This window comes from Panthera uncia (assembly GCF_023721935.1).
Source record: "Panthera uncia isolate 11264 chromosome B3 unlocalized genomic scaffold, Puncia_PCG_1.0 HiC_scaffold_1, whole genome shotgun sequence".
NCBI lineage: Eukaryota > Metazoa > Chordata > Mammalia > Carnivora > Felidae > Panthera > Panthera uncia.
This window is the reverse complement of record NW_026057582.1, coordinates 72,597,870-72,620,839: the sequence shown is the minus strand read 5'-3', so window position 1 is coordinate 72,620,839 and position 22,970 is coordinate 72,597,870. Positions and strand designations below refer to the sequence as shown.

The window sequence follows — 22,970 nt, the reverse complement described above, 5'->3', positions numbered from 1 at the left end:
TCAGATTCCACATTGCAATTAACATCTTTTTTCAAACTGCAGATCTGTGCAAGTCCAGAGTTTTCTCATATCTTTAAACCAAACCAGCAGATTTCAGTAGATGGAATGCATAAGTAGACATGAGAATCCAGCTGCCTATTAATAAGCCAGCTCTGCCCTGACAGATACCAAAGACTATGATCAAACACCCCCAGTATCTATGTCCCTTCCTTCTGTCTACACTCCCCCATGTTTTTTTGCTCTCCATGTTCCTCCCTGTACATGATACGAAGTATCTTCAACAGCCTGGTATCCTCCTTTGAATACACTGCAGTTTGTTTATAAACCCTCAAAGAGTACATGTCAATACTGGAAGTAGGCGGTGGTGATAAATACAGCTAGTTCAAAGTCCACAATTCCAAATATTTCAAGCCTGGAAGATGTCCCTGATCAGCCCTTACTTCATTTCTTGCTTTGGTATCCCATGAATTTTCTCAAAGTACTTGGAGTCTCTGAGCTTGGGGCCTGGTCTTAGCTGGGAATGGACAATACCATGGCAAGCCCAGTTTTCACAGTTTCCCTTCCCTCTGTACCCACCTCAGAATGAAGTTGACTGACTGAGAACATGGCCCAGCCTCCCTCCAGGAAGTGCTGAACTTTAGGATACACCTTCCCTGTGCCTGTTCCACGCCATTCCCACAGAACAGCATCTCATACAACAGTGTAAAACCACATAGAGAAAGAAAAGGACAGGTTACCCAAGCCAGCCTATGGCCACTTCAGACAAGGAGGTCAGCTGAGACGATACCCAGAAACACTTTCAAATGATAAATGCCAGAATAAAAGCCAAAGAAGACTGGGTATTTGCCTAGTGTACTAAAAACTAGTAGGGGAGTCTGGGTGGCCCCATCAGTTAAGCGTCTGACTTCAGCTCAGGTCATGATCTCATGGTCCATGAGTTCAAGCCCCATGTCGGGCTCTGTGCTGACAGCTCAAAGCCTGGAGCCTGCTTTGGATTCTGTGTCTCCCTCTCTCTCTGCCCCTCCCCCATTCATGCTCTGTCTCTCTCTGTCTCAAAAACAAACATTAAAAAAAATTTTTTAATAAATAAATAAAAATAAAAACTAGCACTGGACTAGGAATTGGGATACTTGATTTCTTGGATGCTTCTTTGAAACTGGGTGCTTTGGCAAAGTTGTAAAATCTCACTGGATCTTTCTAGACTCTTTCATCTGAACATTCCAGGGAGTGAGTACATGATCCTCGAGGTCTCCCCCAGCCATGACACTCTAGGATTCCTCTCCAGAGGCACAACTGATCCTTGATTACTCATGTTAGTGGTAAAGAATGTGATTTGAATATAGACGAGGGGAAACTCATTTCTATGTGACTGTAGAATATATTTCATGGTGTGCAGCAAATCACAACAAATTTGTCTTCCTGATGATGCTTAACTCAGGCTAATGTTAAAAATCAATTTGCTCACGAGTAATGTTGCTCTGCTTCACTAAACAACTGCAGGTAGTGTTCCATAAGGCAGCCTGGTGCCAGAGAGAGAGAGCAGAGGGCTATGTGCGTTCTGGCCATGGCTGTATTGCTTCCTAACTTATCCTCTCTGAGCCTGAGATATCTCATCCTTAAAACGGATTCAGAAGACACTTTCTGAGCACTCACTGGTCAGGCACTGTGCCGGCACAGAATATACAGAGATGAACAAGACAAATCCCTTCTCTCAAGGGTCTCTACCCAATGAAAAAGAGGGGGAAACGGTTTTCATGAAAATTTAGGGAAAGTGTGGGTATCTAACCCAATTCAGTCTTTCACCAGCATTTACCCCTCCGCCCGCAAGTAATTCAACTGCAAAGCTAAGACCAGAAAATAAATAGGATCTAAGGAAGTGGGTTAAGATCTAAATTGGGGAATCAAAGAATAAGAAGGCATTTCAGGCAAAAGCAATCACATGGCAAAGGCAAAGAGGTCCGAAAGGACATGGAGCTTTCAGGAAGCACGTAGTTCAGTGCATCTGAGTTTATGGGAGCAAGTGAAAAGTACAAGATGTAGGTCTGGATAGGTAAACAAAAGCCTACGTTACATATCATTTTATCCTGAAGATAATAGGGAGCTACCAATAATTTCAAGCATGTAATTTCATATTTGAGGTCACCCGAGGCTTAACATCTGTATTAATTAGCTATTTCTCCTGTGATTGTGACCTGTAACAATCCCAAATTGTCTGCTGCTTACAACAACAAACATATATTGCTTTGGCTCACTGGCCTGCAGTCCAGCTGGACTTGGCTTCAATATGTGGGTTGTATTCAGTTATGTTCTACATGTCTTCATTCTAGGACCCTGGCTGAAGCAGCAGTGACTCCTTGGAGCAGACTCCTCTCATCTCAGAAGAAAGAGATTCAAGAGTGCTGTGAAAATCCATGATGGGATGTCTCTTGGAGCCTCAGCCTAGACTAGCGCACTGTCACTTCCACCCATATTCTATTAATCAAAGCATGGCCAAGCCCCAAAGCCAATGAGTGGGATACATACTCTGCTCACAGAAGGCCTTGCAAAGTCATGAGGCAAAGTACCTGGACACATACTTCTGTTGCAGGGAGGGGTGAAGAATTGGAAGCCACAACAGCAGCATTCTCATCAGGATTCGTCACCCCAGAACTCTCTGCCACAGCCATGGGATTGTAAGATTCACCGTCCCAGATCCACACATTTGTATGGTTTAGGTTTTGGGATTACTCCAGAGTTCCACTGCTTTTCATCCTCAACTATTTGTTTCCTATAACTAGCTCCAATCAAACCGATTTCTAATGGCTGCTTGGGAAAGCTCTAGGAAGGAGTCAGTGAGTCTCACGCAGATTAACCAGTCCCTTAATTCATTTTCAAATGCAGTAACTACCTCCTGCTGTTGCAAACACTAGCACCTAAAACCAGCTCTACTCAAGAGTCCAGGTTATAATTCCTTGTTCACATCTGGCCCTCCCCACAAGGCCCACATTTCCTTCCTTTCTGCCCCAAAGTCAACCCTTTACATGATTACTGAGACCATAACGCTTCTTCTTTTCCTATTTTCCTGTTCACTCTTTGGTTTGTTTGGTTTCGGTTTTTGGTTTTTTGGTTGTTGTTTTTTTGTTTATTTGGTTGTTTTTTTCTCCCAGCAAAAGAATGTTAGACTCTGTACATGGGGATGAGGTTGCTCAATATTTATGCGACAGTCATACAGTTGTATGTAGGGTGGGAAGGACTTGTCACAAAGATTATAACTAGAACTGAGGTACTTAATCAAGCCATGGATTTGGATAAGATCTCCCAAAGAGAGTGTGAAGATAAACCTTTTTTTAATCTTGCTTCCTATTGATAGCAACAACAGCAAAATCCACACTCTCTTCAAATGGTTACCATTCAATAATGTCACTTTCGATGAGCCTAGCATATCACTGTATCTTCACAGTGACAGACACAGAGATCACAGGCAAACCAGGACCAGTGTGTGGAGAGCCCCAGAGGAGTTTTCGAAAAGGGAATAACTTGTCCAAAATCAGAGGTCAAATAAGAATACGAATAAAAAGCATGCGTTGACTTTGGCCAAAGCCACTGTGTCTTGTCACATTGGCCATGCCTTGCACAAGGGCACTCAGCTGAGGGGACAAGCGGGGCTAAAATCCAGAGTGTGCTCGGCCAGCTGAGCCCAGGCCTGGTGCAATGCGGCATCAGCTGGAGAAAGGGGTGGCTTTTATAAAGCACACAAAGGTGTCATCTGTTCGCCAGGCTTGGACCCAAGGGACTGCCTCAGCATTTGCCCAACAGGGCTGCCTTTTCAACATCACACAAAGCACCATATGGGCTGCTGGCAACCAGGAGAGTCCATGAAGAGGATGAAATTTTCAATTTACATGACAGCCCTTTCTAAACCTCCAACACTATTGAGGTGCAAAGTGGGGCAGGCAGAGGTGATTCAGAGGCTTAGGAGGTCACAGGGGAAATTACCCTGACCGCAAACATTTTCTGCCCAGCCCACAATGCGTAGAACCCACTCGAGACATCCAGAAATCTGACAGACTCCTCTGTGGAAGCCATCTGAGAGTGGACTGGCCAAAGGCACAGATGGGAACGGACATGATGACTTCTGAATGTCCATCATGGTCGCAAACTCCAGGGCAGATCCAGCCAGCAGGGCAGAAAAGCCTCAGACAGCAGCACCTAGGCAAGCCTGCCCTGAGCTAACTGCCAAAACCCTTTGAACTTGCTGGAGCTTGACTGGGAGAAGACTATCAGAGACCACATAGAGAAACCCAGGGCAGGTTTTTGTAAAGCTCTGTAGCACTGTGATTGGTGGGATACTCACAGTGCTACAAAACCCACAGAGACCTGTACAAAAACTGCAGGCAGCAAAAGTGGCATTTCCCCGGGAAAACCTCAGCCTGGCTACCATGCCCCGAGGGTGAAACACAGCAGGAAGCCACCCCTCTTGGCTCAGGAACCCGGAAAGGACGCCACAAAATTGACTGGACCAGGAAAAGTGACCCCCGCCCACACCCAGCTGGCCTCTCACTCACTGCTATTCTCCCTTGAATGAAACTGGCATTTCAACATATCCCCACAGCCACATGTGGGGAATGCAAAAGGTGTTTCTTTAAAAACTATTCCTGTCTTTGTTCATGTTGATTCTGTCATAAGGGTTATATGAGCCATCTCAGATGGAATTTCTGAATCCAAATCCCTAGAGAGATTTGCCTGAGTGTTTTGCTTTGCAGTTTAGAGAAAACAAATTCAAAGAGAGATTGATTGGTTTTTAGGGGAACGCCAGCCACAGTTGTTCATTCTAACGCTGACCGAACTGTAAATCACCGGGCCCTCATCAGGGCTCCATGCTGCCCTGTCACCTCTTGTTATGCCACACGCTATCTGTCCTTAAAGCAGCCCTGGTGAATGTAAAGGCCCTTGACTCTAGAATAGTCACAAACCCGAGACCCATCTTCTTGACATTGCCAGTTTTCCAAGACTGAGAGTTAGGTGTGGGTCTGGGAGTAAGAACAATCTAAAACAAGAGAAAGCAATCGTTCAGAGGACATCACGAGGTGTACTAGACTAGAAATGTTCCCCATAGGAACAAGTGCCCCTACCTACGCCTCAGGCAGCCTCCCAAAAGCAAGCCCACCCCACCTGCGATTGATCAAATCATCACGAACCAGTTGGCTAAGCAATGAGGGCCATTTTTCTAAGAGCTGAGCCCTGAAGACCCTCCAGTCCTAAAGCTAATAAGAAGAGGAGCTCCCGCGGACAACCGTTGAGGTTTTTGGAATGCCCTCAACTGCTCTGACACAAACTCGTCTTTGGAAAAGGAACTCGCCTGACTGTCGAACCAAGTAAGTAACGCATTTATCTGCTCTTCAAGTTTAGGGGCTCCTCCATTGAAGGGGGCAGAAATATCAGGAAATGTGAAACAGGTAGTAATAGCACCAAAACCATGTCAAGGAGGACTTTAGGGAAGATGTGAACTATGGTTAGTCCCCTCGATGGGAGCTGGGAGGAGGTTTGTCTGTAAAAAACAAAAACAGGCTCTGGAGCTGCGAAAGAACCCACACAAGTCCAGAGAAACTGAGAAAATTCTGCCCAATCTGCAGGATTCAGGTCAGTCTGTAGAGACCACAGAGTCGTTGGCTTAACTCCCCAAGGAGAGAACCCATCAGGAAAAAGGTTGATCTGAGCCTAAGTGATTCTATCAAAGTTCTTTAAATGTAAATATGAATACTTCTGACCTTCCTTAGGCCAAACACATGCTCTCGAGACAGCTCACTGGCCCTGGAGGGTGAAGCCAGAGGGTGGTCACTGGGGTTGCTACATTTCTCTTCAGAAAAAAACAAACAAAAACCCAGTTCCAGACATCGGCTTCTAATTGTTTGAGCTACAAATGGAAGCTAGGTTACTAGTGAGGAAGCGGGAACATTCTGATTCCCAGCGAGACCAAATCCCAAGCAAAGTGAATGTGTAATGCCTCCAACTAAGAAATGCTTTAAAGTCTATAGGACACAGGCAGGAGAAATTCCCTAACAACTCATGGTGTTCATCTTCCTCACAAAGAGGGTATGGTGCCACTCGTTAATTAACTGCTATAAAAGAATCGACGGTGAAGTTGTCAAAAGATTGTACTCAACACAGAAGGCATCTTTTTGTGTCATTTAAATGACATTTGAATTCAACCATGTCTTGCTAAAAAAATTTTTTAAAAAGTCTCCATTTGTCAGAAGCTTCCAGTTAAATAGTGGATATTAATATTTAGCCACCTAATGTAAAAAAGAAAGAAAGAAAGAAAGAAAGAAAGAAAGAAAGAAAGAAAGAAAATACAAAACCCCATTTCAAAGGTCCTAGGGAAGTCTAACAGTGGGGTCAGTGGTCCCAAATTTGCTGAGCTAGCTACTAGAAAATTAACAGCACACTCTAGCCTGATGCTTTGACATTCAGCTTGTGTTTTCCAAAGTAAAAGAAAGCTCCAGAGAGGTGGGGTGGGAGAATTTGATGGGGTGGTCTCCTCTCAGAGAATGCCTACATGTATGATGTGAGGGAACCGTAGAATTCGGGGCTGAGGAAGGAAGAAGGAACGCAGGCTGGCCATTCCCAGGCCTCACCTACTATGGGGAGAAACAGGGTATGGCTTTGCATCCAGAAAGAGAGAGAGATCCCAAGCTGTGCTAGCACTGCCAGGGCAGAGAAATTCAGATTTTAAAAAAAGAGAGAGAAAAATCATAGCAACATTTTGAAAATTCAACTAGTTCAAGTCCTTGCCTTTAGACCTCATTGGCTTTCAAATTTCTCACTAAGATAATAGTTTATCCACATTCCCAGTGGAGTGAGTGACTGATTTCCCTAACCACCCTTTGTTCACCATGCGCTTCCTAATAAATTAAGTCCTTCTGTTTGCTGAGTTATGATCCAGTGTTTTCCTAAGTGTGGAATGCACAGCCTGAGGTTTTATATGGTACACAGACTTTTTCATTTTCATTGTGCTATCTTTTAATGGATATCAGAATAGTACCACTAGGTTGTCAAACCTCTATGACTTAAAGGTTCCTTTTAATCATATTTTAAGTTAAAAGGTAAGTAAATTTAAGAGGTGCCTGGGTGGCTTAGTCAGTTAAGCATCCAACTTTGACTCAGGTCATGATCTCACGGTTCGTGAGTTCAAGCCTCACGTCAGGCTCTGTGCTGACAGCTCAGAGCCTGGAGCCTACTGCAGAATCTGTGTCTCCCCCTCTCTCTCTGCCCCTCCCCCACTCACACTCTGTCGCTTTCTCTCTCAAGAATATAAACATTAAAAAAATTTTTAAAGAGTAAATTTTAAAAAATTATTAAGCAAATTATATGACGGATGTGACAAAACAGAAATGTGATTAATTGAAGTCTGGGAAATACTGAGCTGGTACATTCCTTCATCCTTTGAAATGAAAAGATAAGGGGCATCCAGAGAGAGAAGGATCCAGAATGTCTTTGAATGATGCCTTCTTTTTTAGCCAAGTAATATTGGATTGAGGAGGCCTCACTGCAAACCCAGAGACTTTATCTTCTCAGAAGCCTACTTCCTTTTGAAGCTTCCTTTTCCTTGGAAGCTCCTTTTGTGTTCTTATCTGCAGGGCTCCTGGGTGGCACAAAAGTAACAAAAGGTCTACACAAACCCACAGACACAAATCCATCAAACCCACAGACCCAAATCCATCAACCTTTCAGCCCTTTGGATAGAGAAAACCTGGGCATGCCGCTTAACTTCATAAAGCAGAACCAGAAAACAGGACAAAACAGCATGGAATAAAAAACCACAATGTAAGCATGTGCTACTGACCATGACAATGATAGGAGCTTAGAAAAGAGCCATAGTCATCAGGAGCATCTTCAGGAAAGTGGGTCATGAGATACACTTAGAATAATATGTATTATTATGTGCCATCACTATATTAACTACCACTTTCTGAGTGTCTATTATGTATCAGGCCACTGGACGAGGCACTTTATTAATGAATGCCATTTTATGCACTTCTCACAATGGTCATGTGGAGGTAGGTACTATTCCTCACCTGTTTGCAGATGGGAGGTGGGTTCTCCAAGATCACAGAGTCAAAATTTGTATCATCTGTCTGATTCCACCATCTGTGCACTTGAGAACTTTTCTTTTCTGTTGGGACTGCAGTTTGATAGAGGCACATGAGAGGCTTTTCCTGCCTGGCCCAGCCTCCCCCTCCACCTCTACTGGGCTCCTTTCTAAGCTGCCTGAAGGGTCTGAAGCCACAGTTAGGCTGTTTCCCTTCCAACCACCATCCCCCACCACCATCCCACCTTCACCAAGGACGTGCTCCTGCGCCCATACCCAAACCAGCTACCCAAGGAGGTATTCTCCAGGCAAGGCCCATTCTTCACACTACACCCCTGGACTCGAAGGTCTCTACACTCAGAAAGATCCAGGCAATGAACAGATTATCTTGACCCCAAGAAAAAGAGTCCAGAAAATCCTGGGCTCATCAGCGTGTTTCTAAAATTCCAAGAGATAACTTTCCTGGTCCTGTCTCTGGCATTCCCCTCTCATTCCCGATAAGCATCTCCCAGAACAGAGCCTTCTTTTTCTTCCTTCTTTTTATTAATCGAAGTATAGTTGACACATAATGTTACATTAGTTTCAGCCGTACAACATAGTGATTCCCCAAGTATATTCATTATGCTGTGCTCGCCACAAGGGTAGCTACCATCTGCCCCTGTACATCACTACTACAATACCATTGACTATATTCCCTATGCTGTGCCTTTTACTCTCATGGCCTCTTCATTCATTCTGTAACTGGAAGCCTGTGTCTCCTGCTCCCCTTCCCCCGACGCTGCTCCTCCCCCATCCACTCCCTCTGGCAACCATCAGTTTCAGAACAAAGCCCATGGCCTGCAGTTCCTTGTGCCCACAACCACATTCTCCCAGGGATTCACATAGCTCTCTCCCTCTCCTCCTCCAGGTCTTTACTCAATGTCACTTCTAGTGACGCCTTCCCAACCATCCTCTGTCATTCTGCGGCCCCCTTACCCCGCTCAATTTCTATACTCTCACCTCCACCTGAAACTTCGTATAACTCACTATGTGTCTTCCTTGCTCCCTGAGGGCAAGGGTGCTGAGTTGTTCCTCACTGCTTCCACAAATACACTGAAGGCCTAAATAACTGTTGAATGAATGAATGAATGAATGGACAGTCAGTTGTGGTGTCAGGCAAAGGGAATTAGAAATAAAAGCAAACTGGGAACCCGCAGAGCCAAGCCCAGGTCCCTGCTCTGCAACCTGTGACGAGTCCCTGTCCCCATGGGCTGGGCCCTCCTCTAGCTGCTGAGGGAATCGGCATGAACAAAGCAGACAAAAACCCATGCCTTATTGGTGCCTTCGCTCTAATGGCAAAAGACAGATGGTAAACTAGCTAAATAAATAAAATATATAGTACTTTAGGCGGCAATAAACCCTGTGAGGGAAAATAAAGCAGGAAAGGGAAAGCAGAAGACTAGTGGAGGGAGCAGTGTGCAGTTTCTAACAGAGTCACGGAAGGCCGCACTGGAAAGGTGACATTTGACCAGAGACCTGAGGGTGGGACAGAGTGAGCCACCCGCAGATATCCATCCAGAGGAAGAGCACTCAGGGGGAACGCAGCGCTGCCTGGAGCATGTGAAGGATAGTAAGGAAGCCTGTGTGGCTGGAAGAAAGTGAGTGACGGGGAGAGAATTTGAAAATGAGGTCAGGTTGGTAATAGGCCTCGGGAGGAGTCAGGGCTTCGGTTTGGAGACCAGAGAAGGGGAGGCTGGAGAACGGAGTGGAGGTCATACCTGGCTGTGAGAAGAGACCAAGGGAGACAGAAATTTAGATTTCAGGCCTCACCCACAGCCCTAAGAAGTGGGCATTCTCATCTGCAACAAAGAAATAGGACTCTGTTCCCTCTTAGTGACCTTTTCCTACCATCCTGGCCCTGGGAAGCTCTGTGCTCAGGGAAATTACACCCCTTACTTCAAGTCAAATGTGTTTTCTCTGAGTGTAGCCCTAATGAACAGTCCAGTCATTCAGCCAAGTCTTTCTAGTTTACAGAGTGCCTTATACACACCCTTTCATTTCATCTTTAGAACCCCCAATACAGAAGATATCACCCTCACTTTATAAAGGAGACAAATGTAGCTCCATGAAATTGGCTAAGATTACACACTTAGTGAGGAACAGAGTCGAACCAGATTTCAGGGTTTCTGACATCTTTCTGTCTCACCACCACTGAGACTCACTTTCCATTTGAGTGATTCTCGAAGAGTGATCTGCAACGCGTTACGGGCTGTAAGCAGATCTGAAAATGTATTTTCGCCCTGGTTGTATAAGTGACACAGACAATCTTATAGACTCTCATTTTTACATATGACAGAGGCTAATTTCACAGTCATTTTTAAGTGTGAGTGTATCATTAAAGCTTGCTAAAGTTTTATATTTATGAACATGTTCTTAAAATGTACTAGGGGTGCCTGGGCGGCTCAGTCGGTTAAGCGTCCGACTTCGGCTCAGGTCATGATCTCACAGTTCTGTGAGTTCGAGCCCGTCATCGGGCTCTGTGCTGACAGCTTGGAGCCTGGAGCCTGCTTGGGATTCTCTGTCTCCCTCTATCTCTGCCCCTTCCTCACTCACCCTCTGTCTCTGTCTCTCTCTCTCTCTCAAAAATAAATAAACATTTTTAAATTTTTTTTTAATGTACTAAAGATTCTAATTCTATTTTATACTAAGAAGTGTGTTGCACAATGCTTGACAATGATGCAAAGCTCTTACCGGATACGAAATGGAAGTCCCCTAAAGTGAGGAATGAGTGGGGTACATGACTCACTAGATCTTTGCCCCACCTAAGTGTAGCCCAGAGGTTGAGAACCGCCAGCCTATGACCAACGTACCACCTTTCTTCTCTCCTGATCAAACTAAGAAACTCCTTTCCAATCTCTCTCATTCAGAGCACAAACTCATTCTCTCTCATTCAGAACACAAATTCAGATTGTAACATGGCAAAGGCTCAGATTTCTATTTCACTCAGGAATCACCTCCTGCTTTGTCCTGAAGGATAGCCGCCAAGACAGAGGCGCAAAGAAGTTACTCTAGATGAGACAGAAAATACGGTCCAGTAGATATCACATGACTTGGCAACTGGTGCCAGGGTCACCATACAGAGAAAGCAAAGCTCTTTTTAGATTAGGTCTATCAGCTGTGCAGTATCCAATGTTCTTTGGCAAAGGAACCTATCTGGAGGTAGAACCACGTAAGTGACTTCTTTCTCCTTCTTGTGACCACTATGTTTAGCAATTATCTTTAAGTATTTTCCCAAGTCACCAGCTTTGGAAACCCTTGAAAAAAATCTAGCCAGCATGTAATTTAGCAAGGGATGGTTTGAGGAACGGGGACTGAGTTTCTGACAAATTCCAGAATGAGGTATGTGCTGCAGTGGTCCTCTTGATCCACTATCCTTCCTGGAGAGTATTCGTTGTCTTCCCTCTACCTGACTAACTTTAGAGAACCAGCTTGCCACCTGTGCACTCACCATTTACAGATCATAACCAGGTCATAACCAGAACTGCGCCAAATACACCTAGTAAATGAGAGGTGTGATGATGAGCAAGTCAGACCAAGAATTCAGACCAAGTTTTAATCCTTCTCTTTGACTGACAAGCTCTGTGACTTTCCTTCACCGAACTTTAGTTTCCCTCTAGCTAAGCAAAGTGATTTCGAAGGGGTCTTCCAGCTTTAGCACACTAGGATTCTAATTATCCTCTAGACCAATTCTTAGGGATGATTTAGTAGGAAAAGCAAGGAAGTCCAATGGTGTTGAGTGTCTTATGACCCAGTAGGAATTCTGTGATTTGATTGTTAAAAAGGGTACTAGAAAAGATCAAAACTGTTCCTATGCATCCATTAGTTAACATTTGTGTCACCACAGAGGTTTTGACAAGTGACTGCTGTGGCCCCTTCCAGTCCTATCACTCGTTACTCTGGTTCAATGCATGGAAACTGGAGTCTGAAGAACCTGGGAGTAAGGCCCAGTCCTGACACTCACTATCTTAACCATTATTAGCTTCAGTGACTTCATCTGTAAGAAGGATCTAATAATGATATCACCTCATGGAGTTTGTTACTATAATGTTTGCTGAGGTAGTATAAACGCAAGACATTTGTAAATAGCCAAGTTCTTATACAAATGGTGGTCATGTATGATTATTATGACCCTTCGGGTAGGCTCCACTTCTTTTGCATCGATGGCTCTTGCACCAACCATCACATTCTTCCACCTCTAACTGAGTCATAGTCCTTTATGATTGACTAGAGACTTATAGTTATGTTTCTGCTAACAATAGCCATTTGTCAATTCTCAGCCAACCCAAAATGATTCCTTTCTCCCTGTGAAATTTGATTCTGAAGCAAGATCGGCAGGTAAGTGATGGCATGTTGAGGAAATAATAGTAGAAAACCTAGGGACTTCCTTAAATGCCAACACTCAGAGGACAACACATATAAACAAGCTGCCAAGATACAGTGCTTAGATCTCAGAAACCGTTGCAGAGTTTTATGCCTCCAGCTATTCTCGTTCTGCTCCACCCACCCCCCTTCCAAACAGATGGACTAAACAGAGGGCAAATAGGCGGTGGGGTTTTTGTAATGGTGCCTGAGGTGGTGTCATGATGCACCACTTATCTTTGGACCAGGGACTCGACTCGTCGTGGAACCAAGTAAGTCATGCATTTTAATTTACTTCAGCGCGTATAGTCCCTTGGGCTTGTTGTAGCAGAGTCCTGAATGGATTGGAGCTTTGGGGGAGGTCAGGAGGTTCTAAATTGGAAATGCATTGTTTTGTTGTTGCAAAGAGTCAAGGTAAAATTTGAGGATGAATTCATTAGGTTTCTCTTAAGAAAATAGTCTGTGTATGCATGGAAACTCTGTTCTAAAGATTTGTAGCAATAAGCCTTCTACAAAGGCCTGAAGAAAGCCCTTAGTCAGGCTTTTGGTCCCCTCCTTAGTCAGGGAAAAGGCAAGCTCTAGGTGAGAGTCGCTCCACTGTTTATGAGGAAAAAGACTCATAGCCAAAATGTAGGAAGAGGAAGGGTTAAAAAGAAGAAAAATATTATTGCAGAGAGAGTTAGATCAAGACAGTCTTCTCTCCCTCAGATGACAAAAGCCAATCTTGCCTTTGTGTCTTTTTGCTGAGAACTTGCATTAAATCAGTATGCCTGGCTCAGACTAAATGATCCCCCAGGCCCCATCCTTGTCGGGGTCTTCCAAGAGCAGAAATTGCATCCCTTTGTTTAGCCCTAGATCTGAAGACTCTGCACAGGGTTCAGGAGCCTACATCCAATGTAGAATCACAGACACCAACTTCAGGACAACAGGGAAGTCATGGTGCTCTCCTAGAGATACTGTCCCCTGGTAAGGCATGCCAGTGCTCAGAAATCCATGGGTGATATTCAGGTAGTTTGGGTAGCTGCCAACAGTCAGTCACTGGGACTGGTCCAGAGAACAGTAGTCTTTCAGAAGCTTTCCAAAATGCCAAGTCCAATGGGGCAGGCATTGCCCCCTTACGTGGTTAAATTTTGTTTCAGAGGAAATAAAGAAGTGGGGAAATGTACGTGAATGTGGCAAGGTTGACATCCTGAAAGCAGCTGGTACTGTCAACATGGCGTCTGCCTCTCAGAAGGAAACATAAACTTACAGGGGTTCTTGGTTGCCTGTTGCTTCCAGGCCAATAGTGGGATTTGGCGTGTTATCTTATCTTTGAGAAGAGAGAGACTAGAAAGAAGGAGGGAAACAATCATGTTGTAGCTGATTGCAGTCTGATCGATGTTGGGCAAATTGCATCTGAGCGAAAAGTATTGTATTTCATTTTCCCTTTAAATCATTTCCACTTGAAATTCAGAATTATCTGCAGTGTTACAATCAAATCTCTGAGGCTGTGCCTTTGGGAATCTTAGGGAAAAAGGAAAGAGATGAAACTGATGCTTAGCCCCTCTGCCAGGACTCTGACCTGTGCTCTCTGGTGATACTCTATTTACTTCTTCAGTTTTCTCTTCCTGCAGTGATGGAGTGTAAAATGATTATGTGAAGCTCAATTAGGGAAAGTGAGAATTTCAAGTCAAGCACTCAATCCTTAAAGTTTTGACAGCAAATAATGGCCCTATACAACCATCGTTTCCTTTGGCTCTAGCCCTAGACTCTAGATTTCTGGTGATGAGACCGAGTAATCCATAAGGCCTTCAAATTCTATTTCACATGATTATTATATCCTCCTGAAGCTTGTATCTGGATCCAGACACGGGAGGAATTATAAAACAAAAACAAGCGGTCCAAAGCAAGCAGCGGCTTCTCTGACCCACATCCATGGACACACAGCACCCTGGGCTCTCCATCCACTACCAACTTCTTGTTCAAGCCTCAGATCCTTAGAAAGCCTTTCCTTGGGCTCGGGGAATTAGGAGACAGATTCCTTATTATTGTGAAGCTCAGTCTGAGTGATGGGGAAGAAATTAGGTTTCTAATCAAAAAGCAGTATCTGTGACCCAAGAGAAGGGAACCAGAATGTGAGAACCAGACCCGTGTCTAAACCCTCTTCAGCCAAACATTCACTCTAAGAAATGTCACTATTCCGTGCCCCATCCCTATTCCCAAGCGATCGTGTTCTTCTTGGAAAGTCCTCCAATAAACTGGGAGTTAAATTGTCCATCTTGAAGGCAGCTACCAGTCACCTGTCGCCTTCTTCTCTTCCTCTATGTCAGCTCTGTCCCCTGTCTCCGTGCTTCCTGGCTGGGATTTCATGCACACATCCTTATCCAGCAGATACACTATTATTAGCTTCAAAGGGAACTGAGCCTCTGTGCACTCAGCCCCTTGATCTCATCGAGGGCAGCTTTGTAGTTCTCTGAGCTGTGGGGTCTCTAGGCTGGGACCCAGGCTGGGGAGGCAGGGCACAGATGTTCTAGGCCAGGCCCCAGGGCCAGCCCCAGGCTGGTTACTTGTGAGGCAGTGCTGCGATGTGCTCCTGGGATACCCGACAGATGTTTTTTGGAGCCGGCACCAAACTCCTCGTGGAACCACGTGAGTTGATTTTTTCCACTATATTTCTAGGGATAAATTGAGTCCTGGCACTGGGGCTGCCATCCAGTTTGCATTACTTGGGAAAGTATAACTAGGAGATGGAGTAGCCCAGATGTGGGGGGTGGCCAGATAAAGACACTGGGCTGAGTCCCTGAAGCAGCTCTGTAACTAGTTTTGTTTTTTAAGAAAACATACATTCAAACTGCATCCCCCACTTATTTCTGAAATCTTCAGAGCAGCCCAGAAAACGCCAGGAAAACTAGAAAAATCATACTAATTGCTGGGGCACATGGTGGGGGAGGGGATGTGCAGGGACACTCTGGCCCCAAATCTCCAGAAGGTTGTTTCCATTCTTACCCATCTCTTTGGCTAACCTGACTAGTGCACATGCCTCATTGCAACCATAAGCAAATGCCCTGTAGCTTGGAAGATTTAAGACAGAGACAGTTAACCAGGTCAGAGTAATCAGGTAGAGCAAATGTGTATTTCAATGTTAAAGTTAAATCCCATGATGTCAGAGAGCCTTGAATTTGTGAGTGACATTTGTTACAGATGGTACAATCCTTAGGGAACTGATAGGACTCAGTGGGAATCTAAAACATAGATGATTTCTATGTATACAAGTTAAGAAAAGCTGTTCAGGAAAGGTATATACTTCTTCTGGTATTGTTTACCAGCACATAACCTTAGCATTGGACTGTTACTCATAGAAAGAGAAAGTCTGAAATAAAATAACAATTGTCCAAACAAATAGCACTTTGAAGCCCATAGTGAAATGTAATTACACTTGTGGGCCAAGAAGAAAGACCAGCAATTCTCAAAAAAATGAACAATTAGATCTTTAAATTTGGGACTACAGTAGGGCAAATTTTATCTAACTCGGATTTTGGTTTAAACTGAAAACAAAATCGACTAGTTTACATATGGCAACCATATAAAATGCATTCTGTTTTTTTTAAAAAAAGGTTCAATTCAGCCAGATAACCTTTTATTTGGTTATCATGATACCAAAGAATGGATTAGATAAAACACTTCATTTTCAAACAATTGTTTTCAGTAGATAGGTATTCACTGAGAAAAGGGTCTGAGAAAAATGTTTTACCAAATGAATGCATTATGCTTTATCTGAAATAGTAACAGATTAAGAGCTCAATATCATAAGTGTATGACCTTCTTCAGACATTTGTCTTGTCAGCTATGTTCCATTGTTCAAATTATTCAAACCAAATCTCTCTAGCCCCAAGTGATCATTGACAACTGCCTTTGAATTTAGATTTTAAAATCCCAAGCAAGCCTTAATTATCCAAGTAAATCAGTCTAGGATTGGGTCATACTCTGAAGTAACCAAGGAAATAGGATTGTTTTGTTTTGTTGTTTTGTTTGTTTTGTTTTTTAATTACTGGTTTCCTTTCTCTGTATCTCATAACTCCCTTGAAAATCAACCAGAGTACATGTCACCAAAGTCAGTATAGTGAATGAGAAATGTTGCAATTCTGAAGACAGGTGAATGAACATGTGGTTTTTCAAGCCGTTGCTGCCGAGTTATCAGTGTCTGTTATCAGTGGCTTCAGCTATGCCGGAAAGCAAAACGATGAAGGTTTCCTCACATGGGTTGAAATTAGGTTCCAGGAGAGCCCCCTGAAAAAATCCCCAATCCCCATCTTGTCTAGAACTGAAGCCAAAATATATGGAACCAGATTCTTAGGAATGAGTTTCCTGCCCTTAGTGACTGAAACAGAATCCAGTCTTCCAGCTGAGCTTCCAGGCAGAGAAAAAAGTGGTAACAAATTTTTTCAAAAAAATATTTGGAGGCTAGTTAAGGGGGGGGGGGGGGGGCGGTGGTCTCTGAACAGCTGATTCCCTAGGAAAGCCCTGATTGGCCATTGTCCATTTACAAAATGATGATCAGAAAGAACTTCTAGACTAGCAAACGCACCCTCTCAAGCAGATATAACCAATTTATTTGTTTATAGCTCCACTACCATGAGCTTCAACAGCTAACGCCCAAATCCAAATTAGGACAGAGTATTAGAAAAATGATTGCATTTACTCACCCATTACCAAGACTTTTCATTTAGCATTACCTTATATCTTGATTATAGATCATAGTAAATAAAAGTACGCTGGAATTCAACATTTTTAACTTGATATCACCTAGTTTCAAATAGAAGAGCTACATTCACACAAGTAATTACTACAGAAAATTGACAGTTAAGCTTCTGTTTGGAAATATATCTAGGTCACCATCCACAGATTGGTTGTCTCTCCTGATTTCAGGCATCTTCACAGCACCCTCCTTTTTTAACAGTTATTTGAAGATAGCCTAAGGATCCAAGTCTTCATGGACAAAATTTATCATAATTCACAAACCTTAATAAGGCATGATGGGAAAGAATCAATACTGCCTCCCTCAAAGCTTTAAAACTTTCAGTTTCAAGGAAAGAAAAAGATGCATATACAGAGTAGCAGATAGATGGTAGATCAAGGTGAGGCATGAATGCAGAGGAGGCCAGGAGGAGATCCAATGATTAGCACCAACACTCCATAGCTTCACTTAGAATAAAATAAGAACTGGGTTTAAACTGGTTTTATATCTAGGGGCGCCTGGGTGGCTCAGTTGGTTGAGCATTTGACTTTGGCCCAGGTCGGAATCTCATGGTTCATGAGTTTGAGTCCCACATCGGGCTCTGTGCTGACAGCTCAGAGCCTGGATCCTGCTTCGGATTCTGTGTCTCCCTCTCTCTCTCTGCCCCTCCCCCCCACTCACACTCTGTCTCTCTCTCAAAAATGAATAAATGTTTAAAAAATTAATATCTATAAGGACTTCCTGGGAATAATAGCTGTTATCTCTGATAAAAGACTCAGAAACTATAGGATAGTCCCTTACAACAAAATAAGTATTTACCTAAAGGCAGAGAGATGTACCACTTAACTTCAGTGGTTATCCCTTCCAGTCCGAAAAATGAGAAAGACACCCTAAAGTGACTCCAATACTGCCATCCTCAGGGTATTTGAACCAGTCATGTAGTCCTTCTCAGACCCTGATTCTTTAACTGAGCACCAACCCTGTTCTCATTCTAAGGGCTTATGCGTTTAAAATAAACCAACGATGCAGACAGATATTCAACCTGACTGCAATCATCCAGAGGACTGATTAACAAAATATAGATAATTGAATCTCAGATGATCCAGAAACTTGTTTGTAGTTGTTATTTTCCATCTCCACTTCCAGCCATGTCTCTTAGCAGCTCCTAACTAGAAGTCAGACTGACTGCCTTTCATTTCCGCTTCCCTTAGCCACCTCTTTCATTGGGTGTTAACAAGCCCAGGTCACTAAAGGATGCAGGAAAGTCTGTATTGCAGTATTTGGCCCCAAAGGCATTGAAGTAAACCCCACCATTTAACTCCCACACTTGTGGATAATCATCTTTCAAGATAAATTGATTATATTTGCAGAAAGCCAGCCTCCTGCCACACCATCCGTTTTCATCATGCGAAATGGGACGACGGTTGCTTGTCTGGTGAAGGATTTCTATCCTAAGGATATAGACATAAAACTCGAATCAACCAAGAAACTAGAAGAATTTGACCCTGCTATTGTCGTCTCCCCCAGTGGGAAGTACAGTGCTGTCAAGCTTGGTCGGTATGAAGATCCAAATTCGGTGACCTGTTCGGTTGCACACAACAGTAAAGTTGTGAGCTCCACTAACTTTGAACCAAGGACAAATTCTTCAGGTAGGTCTCATCTAGTTTCAAGGGGCTGGAATTGTAGGGAAGAAAAATTGAGGGAAAGGGAAGCTGAAGATGTAAACTCTTGACAGATCATTCTCAACGTGGCATCATGCTAGAAATAAGACTGAGCCCAACTATGGCCCGTCATTGACTTTGAACTTAACTCTGCATCCCTGAGCTGGAATCTAAGATAAAGTCCATCTTATTTCATCTCCTATCACCTCTTCACCAGCCACTGTCTCCTTGATACTAATGACTGTCCTACTACTAGACTCTGGGTTAAAAATTCATGCACAGACTATGGGGCACCTGGGTGGCTCAGTGGGTTAAGCGTCTGACTCTTGACTTCAGCTCGGGTCATGATTTCACATTTTGTGGGATCGAACCCCATGAGGGGCTCTGCCTTTACAGGGCTGATCCTGTGTGGAATTCTCTCTCTCTCTCTCTCTCTCTCTCTGCCTCTCCCCTGCTCTCTTGCACTCTATCTAAATAAATTTTAAAAACTTTAAAAAAAATCTTTAAAAAAAATTTGTGCACAGTCTAATCCAATGTGAATGCCAAAACAAAGGGCAGCCCAGCCTATCACGGGATTGAGAACCCTCGTTCATCCTACAAATTAGAAACATACCTGAATGTGGGCCTCATAGTATAATGAAAAAATTCCAGAATGGGAAGAATGTTGGCTGTGTGAATAGCTGTTTGACCTTAAGCAACTCATACCCCTGATCCTCAGTTTACTTACTTAAAGTCTCCTCCACTTTTCAAACCTCAAACCCTTTGAGCCTCTTGGTTACCAGTAAATCCCTGACCACTGCTGTTTGTTCCAGGTACTGTAAAACCAAAACCAACGGAAACTGAAAACATAAAGCTAACTCCAAAGAGCATCAGTGAGCCCAAAGGTTAGTTGAAATCAAGGGTCAACTTCAGAACTGAGTGTTAAAGCAAACTCTGTAATTGTCAGACAGGGCCAAAAGTCAGCAGATTTCAAAAGAAAACAAAAACCATACCTGAGCCCAGCTGGTTCCCTCTGAGCCTCTCGGCGAAGCTTGCCTGGCTACAAGCATGGGTTTCCAAAGCTTGCCTGGCTGGGAGTAGCAGCAGCCTTGGGTCTCTCAGGGCCATCTGCCACCAAGCTAGGCTTGCAGCCCAGGCAGAATGATGGTGATTCGGGGTAGGCTGGTGTCTGTGTGTTGTGGGCCTAATTTCTGGAAGGGAATTTAGTTTCTTGCTAAAGCCGCTATCTTTACTCTTTTTCAGCCACAGTTCATCACAGTTCACAGTTCACAGCCGGGAATGTAAACATGCTGTCCCTCACAGTGCTGGGGCTCCGGATGGTGTTTGCCAAGAGTCTTGCCATCAATTTTCTCTTGACTGCCAAGTTATTTTTCTTTTAAGGTAAGAATTAGCTTCTTCTTATGCCTACCTCAAGCCAAACTATGCTGCACATGGAGAAAAGGAGTTTAGGAATGTAAGAGGCCAAGAAGGCTTGGAAAGGGAAGAACACAATAGGATTTTTTTTTTAATTTATCTTGAGAGAGAGAGAGAGAGCTCGTGAACACATGTGCATGGGTGGGGGAGGGGCAGGGAGAAGGAGAGACAGAATCCCAAGCAGGCTCTGAGATATCAGTGCAGAGCCTGATGCAGGGCTTGAACCCACAAACCATGAGATCGTGTCCTGAGCCGAGGTCAAGAGTCAGATGCTTAACCGACTGAGCCACCCAGGTGCCCTGAGACATAGTATGATTTAATAAAGGTGGGCCACCTCAGATACTCAGCATAACACCCCATCTCCTGTTGTCCTCCTATTTCAAGCCAGACTCAAAATGTGTTATGTAGTATGATGTAATACTGGCCGATAATCCCCACCTCCAACCCAGGAGCTAAAACCTTGGAGCTATGTAATGAGAAATAGTTTTCTTTATTTGCTATTTTGTTTATCTGGCCAAGGGGTCATGGTTATTTGCAAGGCCATCAGTAAAGCTTCACCCAAAGAATTTCCGGAAACTGCCTTGCCTAGACAAAGGAGATGCCAGCTCCCATCTCTTTATCACAGGACTCCCAGTGTATAGACCAGCCCATCTTTGGGATGAACCTACATGCCCATTAGTAGTAACCAGCACACTGCTAGCTATTCAAGATGCATACAAAGTTGCAGTTGAGACATTAATTATCTGCCTGCTACTTGCATTCCTTCTTCATGTAATCTTAGACATGAAGTTTAAACCGGGGCCTAGGTTTGCCCTTTTTCCAGTACCCCCAATTCTCCCCAGTCCCAACTCCTGATCTAGGGACAACTTTAGATTTTAAGTGTGGGACTGATCCAACCCAGCCTGAGGACATGTCCAATCATTTCCAAATGGGTGACTGGTTTCCAGGAGTCCCAAGGACAAGAGCAGTGTGGCTATATAAAAAGAGCACTACACTAGGAGACAGAAGACGTGGGTTTTCACCCTGTCCTTGTCACTAACGCTCTGCTACCCTAGCCTAGTTGTCCACCGCTTTAAGCCTGAGGTTTTTCACCCATTAAACAAAGGAGTTAAGAAAGACTAAGGAGAGCAAATGAGTTGCATGGCTTATGCCAATATTGATAAGCTAATACTGAGTAGCTGAATTATGGTCAGGTGCAGAAAGAACCATACCATGATAGATTAGTGATGTCTGTAATGATGCAGGCCCAGCAAGTACTGGCCATCCCCAGACTATGTGAGTACTACAATTCCTCCCAGCACTGACTATCTGTGATCTATGACACTCTGATCCTTGTCCTTCACTTGCAGGCTGACTGGCTTCAGAAGGCTGCCTTATGAAACTCCCACATTATGTCTTCACAAAAGCCTACAGAGGAGCTGTCTCTTAGACTTCTGGCTTCTCGGTGATTCAAGGTGACCGATCCCAGTCTTGCTTAAGTGGCTGCTACCCAAACCATCAAAGCAACAAACCCAGCTCATTTTCCAGCTTTGTGGAAAGACACAAGTCCTAGGGAGTAGGGCGTTATGGTCCTAACTGCTCTATCTGTTGCTTTATAAAGGAATATAGGACTCATTTTTTTTTATTATTATTTCTACAACAGATACACTTTGAAAATAGTGTTTTGTTCCCTTAACTTTCTTTGCCTTCAAAAGTAGAAAGTGGGAGCCAACAGATTCCCAGCTCCATACTCCCAGAGGAAAACAGACCCTGGGGGTTGGAGAGAAGATGCCCTTCACCTAAGAGGAATGGCTTTTTTCAGCCCAGCACTAGGTTTGCCTCAAGCTGGCATTCTCATCCACAAAAGCACTTTCTGCTTTCCTTAGTACTTTACAAACAAAATTAAATTTGACTTCTCATGCAGCCAATGGGGTTTCTAAAGCCTCATCTAAATACTCTCCAAGCTATTAGCAAAGATCAGGGTAAAATACAGAGAAAATTACTTTTATCAATTGACTTCACAAACATGAATTGACTCCTTCTAAGTTCCAGGCACCGAGCTGAGGGTGTAAAGATGAATGAGAGGTGGGCCTGCTTTCAAGCGACTTACTGTGCAAGCACTTTTGGAGGGAGGGAGAGGAATGAGACTCCTGGATTTGGGCTGTAAAAAGAGTATCTTTACTGGGTTTTGCCTGCCAATATATGCACAGGGAATTTGATTTCAGTGGATGCTGACTCTTGCTTGCCCCTTGTTGTTGATGGTATTCTGCCATTCTCAGTGTTGTCTCTGTTGCATTTATTAAAGTGCATCGAGTGTGCCTTGCCTCTGGCTTTACTCATAACAGACCACTGTGGGAGGGGGAGAGTGGGTGCTGTGAACTCACTGTTAGGCAGACAAAAGCCAAACTGAACTTGTAGGTCACACCGCAGCTTCCTGAGCCCCAAGCCTGCAGGCTCCTGCCTCGGGGACCCTGCCCTGGGTTTCCGGCTGTTGCTGCTGCTGCTACAGCAAAACAGCAGCAATGACCCCTCTGTGGCCGATGAGCTCTGCTACCCCCACGTCAGCAAGGCCACAGCATTTTCCCAGGTGCACCCACTCAGGTAGCAGAGCCCTTGCAACCCACTACTGTGGTTTCCTGGGCACCTAGGGTGCTACCTAGGGTGTCAAGCAGGGGCTTATGGGGTCACAAGTGAAAGAGCAACCCTCACCAACTCCCCCTGATATTGCCATCTGCAG

General features: G+C 44.1%; 1 gene segment (V, D, J or C); it reads left to right on the top strand.

Annotated features, from left to right (window-relative positions):
• LOC125910333 (T cell receptor delta constant-like) overlaps positions 1-22,194 on the top strand; it is a 168,017-nt gene extending 145,823 nt beyond the window's left edge. Inside the window, 4 exon segments of the C gene segment in view lie at positions 18,551-18,829; positions 19,654-19,725; positions 20,084-20,221; positions 21,604-22,194. Coding sequence covers positions 18,551-18,829; positions 19,654-19,725; positions 20,084-20,220 — 488 coding nt within the window.
• Positions 22,195-22,970: the final 776 nt, after the last annotated feature.